Source organism: Pezoporus wallicus, unplaced genomic scaffold (genome assembly GCF_028554395.1).
Source record: "Pezoporus wallicus isolate ANWC-B61680 ecotype Strahan unplaced genomic scaffold, APGP_CSIRO_Pwel_v1 contig_8108, whole genome shotgun sequence".
In the NCBI taxonomy this organism is placed as follows: domain Eukaryota; kingdom Metazoa; phylum Chordata; class Aves; order Psittaciformes; family Psittacidae; genus Pezoporus; species Pezoporus wallicus.
In genome coordinates, this window is record NW_026638088.1 from 2,342,695 (window position 1) to 2,358,072 (window position 15,378).

The following is a 15,378-nucleotide window of genomic DNA, read 5'->3' on the forward strand; positions in this document are numbered from 1 at the left end:
ATTAGCAACCTTCTGACGTGGTTTTGTCGTGATGATCTATTTGAAGAAGTGACTGCTGTAGCTCTACAGTTTTCCTCATGACATATCTTGCTGTTCTGTGTTCCATAATCTTATTTTATTATTATTTAGCAATGTTACATTATATAGCTGTGACTTGTTTCTGAGTCTAGAAACCCACAAGCATTTGGAACTGAACCTCTTTGAAACAGTTAATAATGCATTCAACTTCTGAGACATTAAAGCAACGCAAATCGCTGCCATTATGTTCTCCAATTCTTCCTACGTGGTGTTAGCACAGGTTCATTGGAACAGCATAAGCAAAATGTTTCTTGCCTCAAATGCTAGTTCATAGAATCACACAAAAAATAGAAAGAACTTGTATGAAAATCTCATTGTTAAATTGATGAAAAATGTTGCCCCCTTCCAGAACTCATTGGCACTACAGACTCCTCTTTTTTTTTTCCCCTCTCCTCTGTTGCTTGTAATTTGTACTGTGAAATGCTGTCTGGTTATGAACTGGTATCAATTTAAATCAGCGCACAGCTGTGTCTTCCCACCTTCTCAGTGGTGCAGAGGGCTTTGAAGGGAAAGAATAGGGTTTAGTCAACGATGACAGCGGACTTCACCGGCTAACAGGTGGAGGTCAAGTCGGTTTATTTGTTGGGATGAACAGAGTGCAGAGATGAAAAATCTTTGCCATAATAAGGTTTAGGAGGAAAATGCTGACTAGTCTAAGCTTTGATTCCAGCTGACAGATCCTTTGCTAGTGTTCATTACTTGATTTCACAGTTCAGGCAATTTTAAGAGGCTTAAAATGATATTTCTGCTCTCCTCCCTAAAACTTTTCGATCACTTTCTAATTTTTTTTTTGCTTTAAGTAAAGTTTACAGGGACTCCCTAATAGCCACTCCTGCCTTTAAAAGTCAATATGCCATCAAAACCAGAAGCTTTGATTTTAGACCCTTATTTTTACCGATTCTTTTTGTAAATGAAGTAAAAAGAATTCACACCAATTTGGTTAGAAAATTACAATGTTAGAAAAACAAAACTCCCCTGAAAAGTGGATGGTAAAAGAAAAGCACAGTGCTTAAGAAGTCACTGTTCCAGTCTGGGCATACGAGGTTTTATGTGCCTGGTAGTGTTAATGAAGCTACGCCAGCCCAGTGTGCTCAGTTTCAATCACCAAGTGCCGGTGAGCCATGCTCCATCCTGAAAGGGAGTCACAGCAAGACCCCAGCTAATCAGAGCAGAACGTCCTGACATTGTGTGCCTGTGCTGGGACTGCCGTGACCTGTCGGCATCGTTGCAGATCAAATGCAGCATCACAAAGGGATTTCAGAGCTGTGAGTGTGCGAGTCCCTCCTAGGTTAGAATCCTGCCCTTCCCCTGTGCCAGCTGCTGGGAGGGGAAGGCAGGCATTTCTCCTTTCCCACCCTTTTTCTTCCACCACCACCACCTGCTTCCTACCTGCTGGAGTGGGCAGAATAGGATTATCTTTAGCCATTTGCTAAAATCATCCCCCTCAGACTTTCTATTACTTCTGCATTCATTCTTTGCAGGAAGAGGAAACTCACTGGTCAAACCCTTGGACACCAGAATAGTTGCATGCAGTTTCCCAGGGAGCCAGATAGCTCTAAAGCTTCCCAGTGAGTGACAGTTTCTCTCTTCTATTCTTCTGAAACATGTGTTTTACACATATACTGAAAAATGTTAATATCAATTTACAGCCAGATTCTTGCTTTTTGAAAAACAAACAAAAAAATATATATATCAAATCTCCTAAAGTATTTACACTTAGAGCACCTCAGCACACATAGCACTTTTTTAACGCAGGAAAAAGTGTTGGATGCTCTTATACACATAACATCATTGGGCTTGAAAGCTGTTAGCTCCTTCCGAGTTAGTGGCAAGAGCAGTGGACTTGCCAGCACCAAACTGTGAAACCTTTTCTGTGTGACTGGTAGAGATCTCATGGGGGTAGAATTCCAAAAAAGGGGAGGAGGGGGGTGTGAATCTGTGCATTTGGATTCGAGTACCTTCAATACCATGCTATCAACTTTGTCCTAGAAGCCCTTGAATCACAAATCATTGGAGGCTGGGAGAGTATTTTGGAGAATTACCACTGTATGCTTTCCCTGGTCTTTTTAGTTTTTTTCTAGGCATCCCTTAGTTGCCACTGTCAGAGAGAGGATACTGGACTAGGTGGATCCCTGTAATCTGATTTGGCATGGCTATTTTCCTGTGTTCCTAAGCTCATGAGATCAAGTTATGTAGGATTATTTCATAATGCCAGAGCAGCCGTTTCTGAGGTTCGACAAAGCTATCTAGCAAAGTGTCTAATAAAAGAAAAATCCTGTCCCATACTGTAGCTTTCTTGGTCCAGTGAAGCAGCATCCTCATGCATACAAATCTTATCGAGTTGCTTCTGATAGCTCCCTCTGTCCCTTCGTTTTCATAAGCTAAAGTGCCATTTTCCTTTTTACAGCTTAATTGAACCTAAATGCACCCGTTTGCTGCAATGTGGTGTTTTGGTAATTTTACTATTTGCTCGTAACTTTTCCCTTAAGCAAACTGAAAGCTTCCCCCTTATCACTTCACTGGGCCAAGATTTCACACAGTATCCTGCTTGCTACAAAATATGATAGTGTTCTCTCTCACCTTGTTTCTTTTTTCTTCTTTTACTTTCTTTTTATAAAATCAGGATATCTAAGAAACCCCGAACACCGCGGAGCACTACATGGTGGGTGTGCTTATTCAAACAATGCCAATGCTCTTGTTCTCGGTGCATAGACATTTCGTGTTGGTTGGGGGGGATGTACCAGGTGTCCCTCTCGTGTGGGTTCTCTGGTTTCTAGCGAGGAGAGGACTCACGCCGAGCACTTTGCCAGAGTGACAGCACTGGAGGGAGCGCTGACATGTTACCTCTGCCTTTCCCATGCCTGTGTTCATGGAACTCACAGGGAATTTTTCCTCTCTGCCTCTCTGTCAGATGTGTTTTAAATTACTCAGTAGACGAGAGAGGTGTTGGGCAGATCACACGAGCAGACCTGCAGGCAGCACGGTCATACGCAGCTCCTTTGGTAATGATGCCAAAGCCAAACTGCTGTGCTCTGCCTTCTCTGCAACAGGAGGGTTATGTATTTTTTCCAGGGGGATTCTTTGTTCCTCCCAGAATCCTGAAACCATTGGGAATGCAGAAAAATGAGGCTGATTTCTCCTATTTGATATCACCTGCCTGAGAGCCGATCCGTTGGGAAGCAGTTTATGTCCCTGCTGCCCGGTGGCAGGTCGGCAGCGCCATTCCAGCGGGAGCTCACCAGGCTACAACTGGCAATGGACACTTGCCAGTGAAAGAGCACAGCAGCTGTGGGTCAGCTACAAATGGTTTCTTCTGCTATGGAGAAATGAGATGACTGTTGAGCCCTATGACTGTCAAACCTAGGCAGTCATATGGTAAAACGACCCAGAACCACTGGATAGCAATACATAACAGTTCCATGAGTATACTCTTGACCTGTCAAATTCTAAATCCATTTCAGCTTGGTATGATGCACATGAATTCAGTTTGCAACTCTTGCTTTCTTCAGAATAATGTATAAACTCTTCACCTCAAATGGTGCAGAAATCAGGTGACTTTACAGTACATGGTAAATTACCTGAGCTACTTTTAATCCGGACCACAGCTCTTTTATTAATTAAAACATATGTTCAGTGGCAGTGTACACCGACTAAGTCTTCAAAACCAATATGAACACCAAACTTAGTCTTCACATCGTAAAAGTCATTTAAAAACATTAGCGTGCAGTAACTGAGGTCACAGGTTGAAAAAATCTACATATTTCCCCATCTCCATCTCATGCCTTTGGCATTCAGCAACCATCATTGTTATATATAGCCTGGGTAGCCAATGATCTTTTGATGACATGCAAATAATGAGCAAATGATTTTTGAGAAAATAAAGAATAATATAAAAAAAACACAGGGAATCTGACTCCATCCTCTTCAGTTACTAAAATTCCCTTTAGTATCACTTGCAATTTAGCATCCATATGCATCTCAGGAAGATATAGTTGAAACATAAATCTATTCTGGGTCTTTTACTTGCAAAAATATTATACCTCAGCTATAATCATATGCAAAGACTTTTTAGAGGGCTTTGTAAATGCCATCCAAATTTATGATGGCATTTTTTTGCCTTGCAGCTATAGATGTTCCATCCCCAAAGCACCCACATAAAGGTATATTCTCCTATGGATGGCTGCAGTTTGTCCCTGCTGCTATATCTAATCTGCCAAGTGTGCTGAAAAACTCTCAAATACCATTTGAAATGAAACAAGTGCAGTCATGAATTTCAGACAAGACGTCTAAAGACGTCATTGGGAAAAAAAGAAGTTCTTATTACAATATATTTATAAGTGCAAAATGATACTGAAACCAGCATTAAATCAAAGGGAAAACAACTGTTACCTTGCTATTTATTACACTTCTGATTAAAGTTTTTAAACGTAAACCCCACTAAATTGTACTTTGAAGAAATAGGTAATGCGTTGAGTACTAGTTCATTATTGAAAGAACCACTTGGGTGACAAAGCAGGGATGCTTTGAGATCTAAAGAGATCTAAAACGATCAGATGATGCTATAAACACGGACACAAACAGATAAGGTAATACACTCTATGGGAGCATTGTACCAAATGCTTTAAGGCAGATTTTAATGGGGTAGGATTTAAGAGAATGGTGAATATTGTAGCACTTGGTTTTAGAAATCTGTAGGCAAGACTTTCCATCAGGATAAACTGATATTCCTCCTTTGTAAATGGTGCAGTGCTCATTTGCAAAGGACAAATATCAACCTTCTTTTCCCTAAGTGACATCAGAATTTTGATTCTAACTCGAATTATCATTTTTGGCTAAAAATTGCTGAGGAGCCCAAAAGCATTTAAAACCTGAAGCCATTGAATCCATTTAATGCGCCTTTGGCACCTCTCTCTCTCTCAGCCCTTTTTGAACATTCTGGTCCTCATTTTAATCAATCTCTTTTTATTAAGTTCTTTGGCTCATTTACTTGTATGTGCATTTGCTTTATTTTATTTGGAACATTTCTTTTGTAGTGTCTTGAAAAAGAGTTGTGACATTTCTTTTGGAGAGCTTCTTAAGTATCTGGCAGTCACCTATGATACAATGTTGATGGGTACGGATAGATTAGCTCTGTTTTCCTGATGATCTGTCAGATGTCGAGTTCTGAGGAAACTGGTTGTGTGTGTTGGTGATGCATATGCAGTAGTTGGATAAGTGGATAGAGGGGGAGCTTTCTTTTTTCCTCTGTAAAATCACTGTTTATCCACAGCTGGATTTAGTCTTGTGAAGCGAGGTCCTTGCTGGCAGGTAGTTAATCAGTGAACACGGGAACTCAGAAGGCAACCAGGGGAGCAAGTATCCATTCAGAACATAGAAACTAAAGAGCACTTCATTAGGATGAGTGAAATTCCATCTGCGTTGTATTTTGTGTATACTGGAGCAACTAATACAGTAAACTGATGGATGGCAGTTAGCCTGATCATATCTCAGCTGATGACAAAGTTTGCTGAGCACTAAATAGAACAGACTTACCATGATTGACAGTAGTTTAGCCATCAAAATTCCAAGACGCTTGAAATTAAGAATTCCCCAGGAAAAACAAAAAGAGCAGCTGATCAGCATTTCTGTTGATAGTGATTTCAATGAAATTGCTGGAATAATTTGCACAGAAGGATGAAAATTCCTTGACAAATTCTTCCCGTGTATCAGGTTTTATTTTTCCTTCAACAGCCAGTTTGTTTTTCTGCATCATCTGTTTGTTCTGCATGTTGTCGAGTTCATGGTCCACCTGGTAATACCTGAGCTTCCGTGATTCCTTTATATAGTGTCCCTTGAGAAGGAAGATCCAGACCATATTTCATTCATAGCTTTCATTATGAAATCTCCCTCAGGAATCTAGTGGCAGAGAGCTACTGGGAATACTGGTGTAATTATCCAAAAGTTGTCTCTGGAGGTGAACGTTAGCTGGTCTGCCTAATGTGGCTAACTTGAGATGGAGTTATTGTTTAAGATGTGTGCAGTCAGAATAATGTTAGTGATTAATCAAGTGAGATTGGATGGATATACACATATAGATGCAGATAGAGCTATGGATTCGGATAGAAGGGGAATTGTTCTCCTCTTACACTGCTGTGACTCCATTCACTCCATCAATCCTAATTTCAATACCTCCATTAGTAAGGTGCATAGGTGTATGGAAAATAGGTTCATAGAAGTTTATTTGTTCTGGGAATGCATTCAATCCTCACACATCATTTTCTGGTCCATTTAAATATAAATCAGCCTCATGCATGAAAATCTGAAGATCTTTAGCTGTACTCAAGGAAGACTCTTACATGGTGTGTTTCTAGTACTGGCAAACATAAGGAGGTAGAGGAATTAAACCCATCACAGTGCTCCAGTGCCCCTTAGAAGATGAGGAACATGAAGTATTCCTGTGCATTCACTGATTAAACTTGGGCTGGAGGTTTGCGAAGTGCAGAGTTTTGGAAAGTCTTACTGCGGGACTTCAACATCCATGCAATGGCTCCAGTAACCAGAGTCTCTCCAGGACAAGGATCCCATTTACGCTTGCATTATGCATTGAGCAGGAGGGTGTGATGCATGATGTGGAATGAACCAAATAACTTGTGTGTTTAGGGAAATGCCAAATTAATGAAAATTCAGAAAGCTCTAATGTTGAAAAGGCACACAAGATTCCTTGATAGAAACATAATAATGCTGCTAACAGTTTCAAGATTATTGTTGTCTGAATTTTCTGCTTATTGTGTACTGCAATTAAAATTCTTTTCAACTGAAAAACCGATGTCAAATTAATATTTCCTTTTGGAAAAAAAAAATCCCAAAGTACACATCTTGTTCCATTTAGCACCATCATGGTCTTTGATCTGGTTCCCTCAGTCCAGTGGGGAAAAAAAAACAGATCCATGTTAATGGGAACAGGCTAAGACCATATATGTTTGGCATACATATACTTATAGAATCACATGAACACAAGTACAGTAAGTTAAAGTAACACACCCACTCAGACTTCCATCTGTGTTTTACGCCACCAATCCCTTTATTTTCTTTTTTATTTAGCAATTAACTTTTCCATTTATTCTGTAGTTAAAAGCTGCCATAAGATGAAAATAGCCTAAGTCTGATTTTCTTCTCTTGCACTCTAAATAACATTCAGAGGAGACTCAGACCCGAATTAGGAAATCTGTGTTCCCTGAGAGTGCCAGGTGTGACTGTGATTTGGACAACAGTCCTGTACACAGAATAGTAAGAAACACTTTTAAACCCCACCTGGGTTACCCAGCCGTTGTGTTCTGGCTGTTCTTGTTTATTCCTTGCTTGGAGCAGATGGATAGAAAGAGGCAGGGAACGGGGAGGATCCTTGGCTGCATTCCCTATTCACCGGCCAGCGCAGCTGAGGCGGGTTGGGGGATATTGTAATTTGTTGCTGCCCTGCACCAGAGAGGAGATAGAGGAGAGTCAGGACTCAGAGGTGTCCTTATGAGTTGGCACTACCCTGTCCTTGGGGCCACATGAAGTGCTGAAATCTGGTCTTCAGTGCAGTGGTCCCCAGTATTCATTGGCTCATGGGAACAATGCAGAGGAAAGCCATGCAAGGCAGCAGCATCCTCCCTGGGCTCTGCCTGGGGTAGCTTCAGTTTAACTTTTTAATTTCCTGCATCCCTGAGCAACACAGGAGGGGAAGCTGCGGACTGGGGACCACTAAACGTGTTAAAACTCATTAGGTATGAAACAGAAGACCTTTAAAACTAGCCAAGAGTCTCCAACATGGGTGCCAAAAATTAAACACCTAGTGCCATATTTAGTCATTTATCTTAGTCCCTGCCTCACAGTTGTTAACACACACCAGGGCGTCTCATAGGTGGCCTGATTTTCATAGGCACCGGGCACCTACGATGCTAACTCAGAGTGTTGAGGCTGCTTACCCAAGAGTGGGACTTGTAGTAGCAGCTCGGAATTTTTCTGGGTGATTAAACCAGAGTTCCCTTTGCTCTCACTCTCAACTCCTGAAAGCAGCTTCGATAGAATGACCAGCATTGTAACATATGGCTTAGCAAAGGGGGAAAAAAAGAAAATGAGTATTAGAAATGGATGGACTAAAGAATACGCAGGATATATCAGGCACATTAACCAAACATATGGTGCTAAATGAGATATTTTTTTTAAATTGCAAAAAAATTGACATTCCTGGCAGTCTCAAGGATAATGTGACATGGCTGTGATAAATTTAGAAGAATGGGACATATTTTGGCTTGTTCTTGGAAACCTTTTTCTTGCATGCCGACTGTATTTCTTCTTTTATTAACCCATTCAAAGAATGTTTGAATTTTGCTGCTAGAGCACCATGCTGGCGCAACATAAAATGTGAATGATGCTAATTGCTTTGCACTGCCTAACTTTCTGTCATACCCTCCCCTCTTAAAGGACAAAACATGCTTTGGAAATGAGCTGGCAAGCTCGTCTTATTCTTTCTCTTGGTCAATATTAAGTGATGTAATTAAGCTCCTGTTTGCATATTCTTCTGAACTAGGAAGCAGCCATTTTTGTCTCGAGATCTGATGGATATGATCACTCAAACTAAAATGTGTCATTACAAACCTCAAACAAAATCAAAACATGGTAGAGTTGGACTGCTCCAAACCAATACATTGCAGAATACCCTGAAATAAAAACAAAGTAGTGATGATAATAATGGCAATCAGAGCCATGATAACAAACAAATATAGCAAAAGTAGGAACCAATTATCAATGCTTCAGTTTGTCTTCCTGCCTCATCCTTATAAAATCCATCCCCATATGACCATGACACTACTAAGCATTTCCACAGTGCAAGGTCATCCCTCAGCTTCACTGTAGCTCCTAATGTTCCGGTGTTTGGACACAATCACATGAACAGATTTAAACCATATTCCACCGTTCTCTCTGCCCCTTCCTCCTTCTGTCGTTTAGATGAGTCAAGCAGTTTTTTCAGCATGGGGGTAAAACAATAGCTTCTTCACTCTCTTAGAAGCTTTCTTATCTTCCCCATAACCCTGAAGAGCATATGGGGAAAGAAGGAAGCTCATGAGCCATCTGAACCATACTGTGCATAGGCATGGAGATCTTACTCCTTCCACGACCTCCATTGCTGCCCAGGGTACTGGTACTCATGTCCCCTCCTGGATTGCTGCTCATGGGCTGCACAATCATCAGCTCCATGCAGGGCCTTGTGCATCCCTATAAGTGCTGCACAACCTTGCAGTTAGAGCAGCTCACTAGCAGGCATATTTTACTGTGATAATCCCTGTGCATCAAGAGTCCTTGTTCTGTCCACGATATTTTGCACTTACAGGGATGAAGCCTGCTACATTAAAACCATCCTAGGGGACAAACCTCTCCCCTTCCACAACCCAGCACAAAGGAGATGTACCCATGGCCTCGCTGCCAGCAGCACAGTTCCTCTACCGCTCCTTAAGCCCAGTATATTGCCACTGACCCTTGACTTTACGTTTAGGGATGAGGTTGATGCTCATTTGGTGTTTCCATCCCCAGTTCCTCCATTATAAGGAAATGTGGATCAACAGTACCGTTACTTCTTTTGAGCATCCTTCTCTTCAATATGGACACTCAAACACAGAGCAATAACTAAGTTACATGCCAACATGACCAAAAAATCAGCTGGCTTCATTGGAATATTTCATTGAAACACCTTAGTTCGGTCTCCTTTTCTCTTACCCCCCAAATGAGCCAACTCTGCTTTTTTCCCTACTCCAAAGTCCTTAAGACCAATATGAAAAATACCCAACACAGTATTTTTCTTACACAATAATCCATCAGTTCTAAACTTTTATTTTTACAAGATTAAGCACATAACCTTTCTTGCTATGATGAAAAAGCCACCACAACCAACCCATTTAGCAAACAGTTTCAAGACAGAAAGCTGCAAATACAACACTGGAACTCTAACCATTCTCTTCCTTTATTTAACTTTCTGGAATATAAACTGCAAAACCTCACTGAAACCATTAAGACCCCAGCAGTGCAGCATATAAAGTACAAGAAGGCTCCCTCATATTGCAATCAACATCCTAGGGACTATAAAACTAGTGCTATTAAATATAAAGTTAATAATATTGCCCAGAGATAATATTGTCCAGGCCTCTCTCTTTACTTTTTAACAATTAAATTCTATAAAACACAGAGTTGGAAATAAGGTGGAATGACTTTACTAGTGGAAGTTCAACTTCCACATTAGCTGATACCTGGCTTTTGCACCTGAAATCTCAACTATTCTGCACCTTTGTTTTGCTATATCCCTACAGATATGCAAAATGTCTGATGCACTGTATATACTGGAAAAACTGTGTTTTCAGAGCATGTGCAGATGATCAGAATGCCCATATGCCTCTAGAACTATAAAGATATAAAAAATAATAGAGATACACATACACATTCTTCATCTATATGCGGTATTATCCAAGCATAAACCATATGCAGAAAAGGCTTGGATTTTAGGAGCCTCTTGCAATACATTCATTCCACTAATATCTTTGGTGCCGTGGGCTTGTTATGATACCAACAGGAGTTATTCTTACAGAGTATAACCAACGGGTCCTATTACTGTTACACCAGTCCTGCCTGTCCACAGGAAAGGCTTCACCCGATGGCAACTTAACTCTGATTTTCATTGGAAGCCTTTGATATAGTTCAAGGTCATAATAACAACTCTGAAATAATTCCAGTGTGGCTTCTAATATCAAGACACAAATACCATTCACCCTTTAAAAAAATCTGAAAGCAAGAGGGAGCCACATAAATATATTACTTTTGAACACCTTTGAAGTCAAGAGAGTAAGGAGAGGCAGAGGTTGAACTCAGAAAACTTCATTCTCTAGTTGTGCCTTGAGTCGTGCAGCACATTTAAAAGATCCATTTGCAATAATCTACTAAACCAGTGAGTGAAAGACAGAACTCATAAAAAGCCTGTAAAAATCCAAATGCTCCAGCTATTACAGATTGCTAAAAATAAAGCAGAGTAGGTTTCAGTAGCAATAATAAGCTGCATCTTATCCATATTTCAGAGTCAAAAGAAAAATATGGCTGCCTTTTAGTACTCATTGCTCAGAGCAAACCATGGCCTCTTCTGCCTCAAAGAAAAAGACCACAAATAAAAGTGAGCTTTCAGCTTGCTGTTGTATTCCGTTTCATTTGTCCTTTAAGTTTATCTAGCTGCTTCTGCACCCACTTTCACAATGCATAGGCTGTCGTTCCATGACCTAGCATTATTAAATTGCACTTATCAATCATTCTTGCCAGGAATGCCATCGCCAACTACATTAAAGAAGTCAGAGAAGTCTGGTTTCAGCAGTCCCTCGCCTTCGCAGACCTCCTCCCTTGGAACGGCTTTCACACAGCACCATCGACCTGTCATTACAGGACCCAGAGGTGAGGCTTAACCCAAGAGCCCCCAGGCAGCTTAAACATTAGCCAGGACACCCAGTGTCCACCCCAGCGCCTTCCCATGGAAAGTCATCACCACATGTGAGCCACTCAGTGAGGGGCTGTGCTTCCGAAGCTCGATAACCAGGTTTTAGTTGTCAAGACCTGCATTTGGTTTTGCTAGGCTGGGCTGTCTCGTAAAACTCCTGATGACCATTCAAGAGTGCCTAAGGTGGTTTCTGGGAGCTTGGGATTTTATCTGAAGAGGGTGGGGAAAGGGACAGAGTGTGTTACAGAAAGTGTCTTCTGCTTGTGTCCATTCATAACATAGATTGAGTCTAACTGCTCGAGATAGGGACCCATCACTCATTCTGAACCATGCCTGCCTTCCAGCACTGTGGCTTTGTTTTGGCCAGTCCTTTAGGGCTCGTGTTGTGGGTATCAATGTGCTAAAGAGCTGCCTTGTTAGGAGACTCCTTTGAAGTTGGTTCTTGCAATGCTTTGGCTGGTTTCCTTCACAGTACTCTTCTGACTGACTTCTCAAGTAAAAGAGATGTCCTCTGGGTCTGGATATGCTTATACATTTCTGTTAGAGAGATGCATTTGCATTTAGCCTAGGAAACTGAATGCAATACATTTGAAAAGGAACTCACTTGGGCATAGTAATATACACAAATGAATGAATCTTCTTACAAACCTCTTTGGAAGATATAAAAATAGGAATGAATGGTTGTGACATTTCTTTCTGCTGTGAAATTTTGTCTCATTTGGAGAAGATTATTAAGGAATTGGTTGAATGGTGAAGCATAAAAGACATATTAGCAATCCATACCAGAAATTATCTTGAAATGGCTGTTTGGCATTAGTGTGGTTTTACTAAGGACAGTGTAAACCATGAGGAGCCTCTTTGTCTGCACAGTCCAGGTGATGCAGTGTGAAGTAGTGGACTTAGTGCACTAAGTTGAAGCGAGGTCAGAATTGCACTTTATGCGGTTTTGGGCTTTGTTAAATCTGCTTGTTGTAGTTTGATTTGTTGTGGTCAATCCCTTCAGAATTATTTATTACCCTTAGGCACACACCTAGATCCTCAGAAGATATTTAGGCATCTAAATCCTACACAGATTTCCCTTGAAATTTGGCCCTGAGCTATCTGGCAAACATATCCTCTTTTAAAAGCCTTACTAATTGGAGATATAAGTATGAATAATATGAATGTTCCATTAACATTATATTCAGTGCACATCAGTTGACTCTGAATTCCTGTCTTTTAGAAGTTTAGCCTTTCACATTTGGGCTGTTGATTAATTACTTATTAGGCTTTTCTTTATTTAGCTATGTTTTACCTCACACTTATTTTTCAAGATCATTGAATGCTTTTGTCTGCCCCTGTTTAGACCCTCTGTATTTTGGCTTTTTGTGTGGTTGAGAGAGGAAATGTATCACTGGTGAGGCCTTGGTTAAATCTATCTCATCTACAGTCTGTTTTCACACAGACTGTTTTCTGTGCACCAGGGGATATCCATCAGCTAGGTGAGAAGGGCATTCAAAGACAGCCAGAATTTGAAAGAGCAAATAGAATGACTGCAGTTCCCAAATTTGGTTTGTTTGGAAGGAGATGCCTTTGCTAACTCCATAAAGAAGTAACACAGTTTCTAGTCATTGTGGTTCCTAACAGGTTAACCATAACTGTTCTTCTGCACCATCATTTTAGAAGCATCTTCTATTATATTCTTGTTCACAAACAAAGTCTTTCAGACTTTGAGGAAAAAAATCCCCCTGAATCCATCCATGGATTCTTTAAGTGTCATCATCCTGGAAAAAATCTTGTTCCAGACTTCTTTCTTTGTTCTTTTTGGACATTCCTTTTCAGTATTCTTCTCCCACGGCACACTGTCTGGGTTTATTTCCCTTCTACAACAATCATTCTGTTTGCAAAGGGTCATATACTGAGATGGATTATTTTCTGCAAATCCAGCTTTGTTCTTTATCCCATTGCCTCCAGTGTACTTTAGGACAGTGAGCAGAAGAGGGAAGCTTTTTACGTATCGGAAGTGGCAACATAAAGATTATAATGCCATTGTATGAGAGGATATAATCTTTGAGCAATTCATATCCACCAGTAGTTACTGGAAGTTGTATCTTTCTGCAGAAATGATAGGTATAATATAGTACACACGTTGCATTCTCTTTGGATACATATACAGTATGTAAATGGTCAGTGGCCAGTCATTCTGACTGGTATCCAGAAAAGTAAGGGCAAGATTTAATCTTCAGTCTGCAGAGATTTCAGAGAAAGGGAAGTCATGAGTAAGTAGGTCACCATCAGAGTAAGCTCCTCAGCCAACTGAATGATTACAAGAAGGTTCAATCTCCTTCCGATGTTCATATGTGCAAGTTTATCACTTGGATGTGTGTATGAGATGCATTTGTAAAAGCATGATCAAAATAGACAGCAGAGAAGAAGCTGTAGACTACTCATGGCAGGTGTTGTCATTGACAACCAGTGATTTATAACTTCTCAGGAATATTCCCAAATCTTTCATACACTTCCAAACATTCCTTAGAATACAGTGCATGTCTTATGCTGGGGTATCCCAGGATACTGAGTGCCCTTCCCAGTGAGTCATTTGGGAAACAAAACTTGCTTGGAGGAGGAGTAGATCCTTGAGAGGATTTCTTAGCTATAAGGTTCTCCATTCAATGACCCAGTTGGAAAACCTCTGTTCTCATGGAATTGTCCGTACTGTGCTGTGGAAGCCTGTGCACTAGCTTCCTGTCTGCACTGGTGCTGCTGCCAGTACTCAACCCAGCTGGGCAGTAGCCAACCGAGAGGATCTGAGCTGGCTGACCAAAGGACCAGATGTGCAGTGAGTGCTGGCGCATGGATGCCAATGCTTCAGTGACTCCTCAGTAGCTCCAACAGATGGTGGTAAGATCCAAGTTTCTTTGGTGATAAGCGAGCAAAGTGATTCATGGAGCCTCACTTGATGATGGCAGTTTTTTGGGCATGACTCTATGAATGCACCATATGTCTTCTCTGGACCAGCATGGCTACGATTCAGTGTCTGGCAGATGGTAAATTGATCACCTATAGGGTGGCTTTAGCATCACTATCGGTTTTCAAATTTATTTCAAAGCATTGAAAATTCAAGCAGTTAGAGCTCTATCTCCTACACAGCACACTTTTGTTACCTGCAAGTTAGTATTTGGTGGTCAGTGTAGCTCACCACAGTGTTGCAAAGCCGTCTTTTTTGGCATCTTCCAAAGTTTCCAAGACATTAGCCTACTTGAGCTCTTTACCAGACAGTGAAGGATTCAGATGCTATGGGTGACAGCAATACTTGCATAAGTGGCTTTAGGCTTCCATGTAGTGGTACTTACACTCTAGTAACTTTATATCTGGAGCTAGCTGAAACGTTTAATTTACCACGATCTTGTAAACCTAGGGTAGCCAGCAGCCTGTGCTGTAGAGCATTCAAGCATTTCCACAGAATATGAAAGCACAGATCCTGCAAGCCAAAAAAACAAGGAAGAAAAGGCAAGGAAAGAAAAAAGAACTAAGAATGAGATGGTATGTTAGGAAGATAAATGAAGGAGAAGCACAATTGCAAGAAACAAGAAATACAGCACAAAGGGAAAAATCCAAGGAAGTGGGTGTGTGAGCAGAAAGAGAAGGGATGAAAGTCAACTAGTGGAGTGGTTCCTATTATATTAATTTCCTCCATAATAAGCATTGCCATTTAGATTTTTATCAGGACAAGGTCTATCAGGGAAACTCTGCAGGGTACTACTCTCTGTTCATGCCAAAGTGGCACAGACTATGTCCCTTATCTAGGAAGAGATTATGCCCTTCTCTATCAC

At 40.8% G+C, this 15,378-nt stretch overlaps 1 protein-coding gene across 15 annotated transcripts in view; it reads left to right on the forward strand.

Moving 5' to 3' along the window:
- NFIA (nuclear factor I A) overlaps positions 1 to 15,378 on the forward strand; it is a 359,817-nt gene that overhangs the window by 295,701 nt on the left and 48,738 nt on the right. For 5 of the 15 annotated variants that reach the window (XM_057409347.1, XM_057409345.1, XM_057409348.1 and 2 more), the window contains 3 exons: positions 1,560 to 1,646; positions 2,702 to 2,740; positions 11,395 to 11,523. The exons of 3 other annotated variants lie outside the window; for them this stretch is intronic. In XM_057409347.1, the coding sequence (XP_057265330.1) occupies positions 1,560 to 1,646; positions 2,702 to 2,740; positions 11,395 to 11,523 (255 nt within the window). The remainder of the gene's footprint in view (positions 1 to 1,559; positions 1,647 to 2,701; positions 2,741 to 11,394; positions 11,524 to 15,378) is intronic. 7 more of the 15 variants (XM_057409351.1, XM_057409357.1, XM_057409355.1 and 4 more) reach the window with 4 other exon arrangements.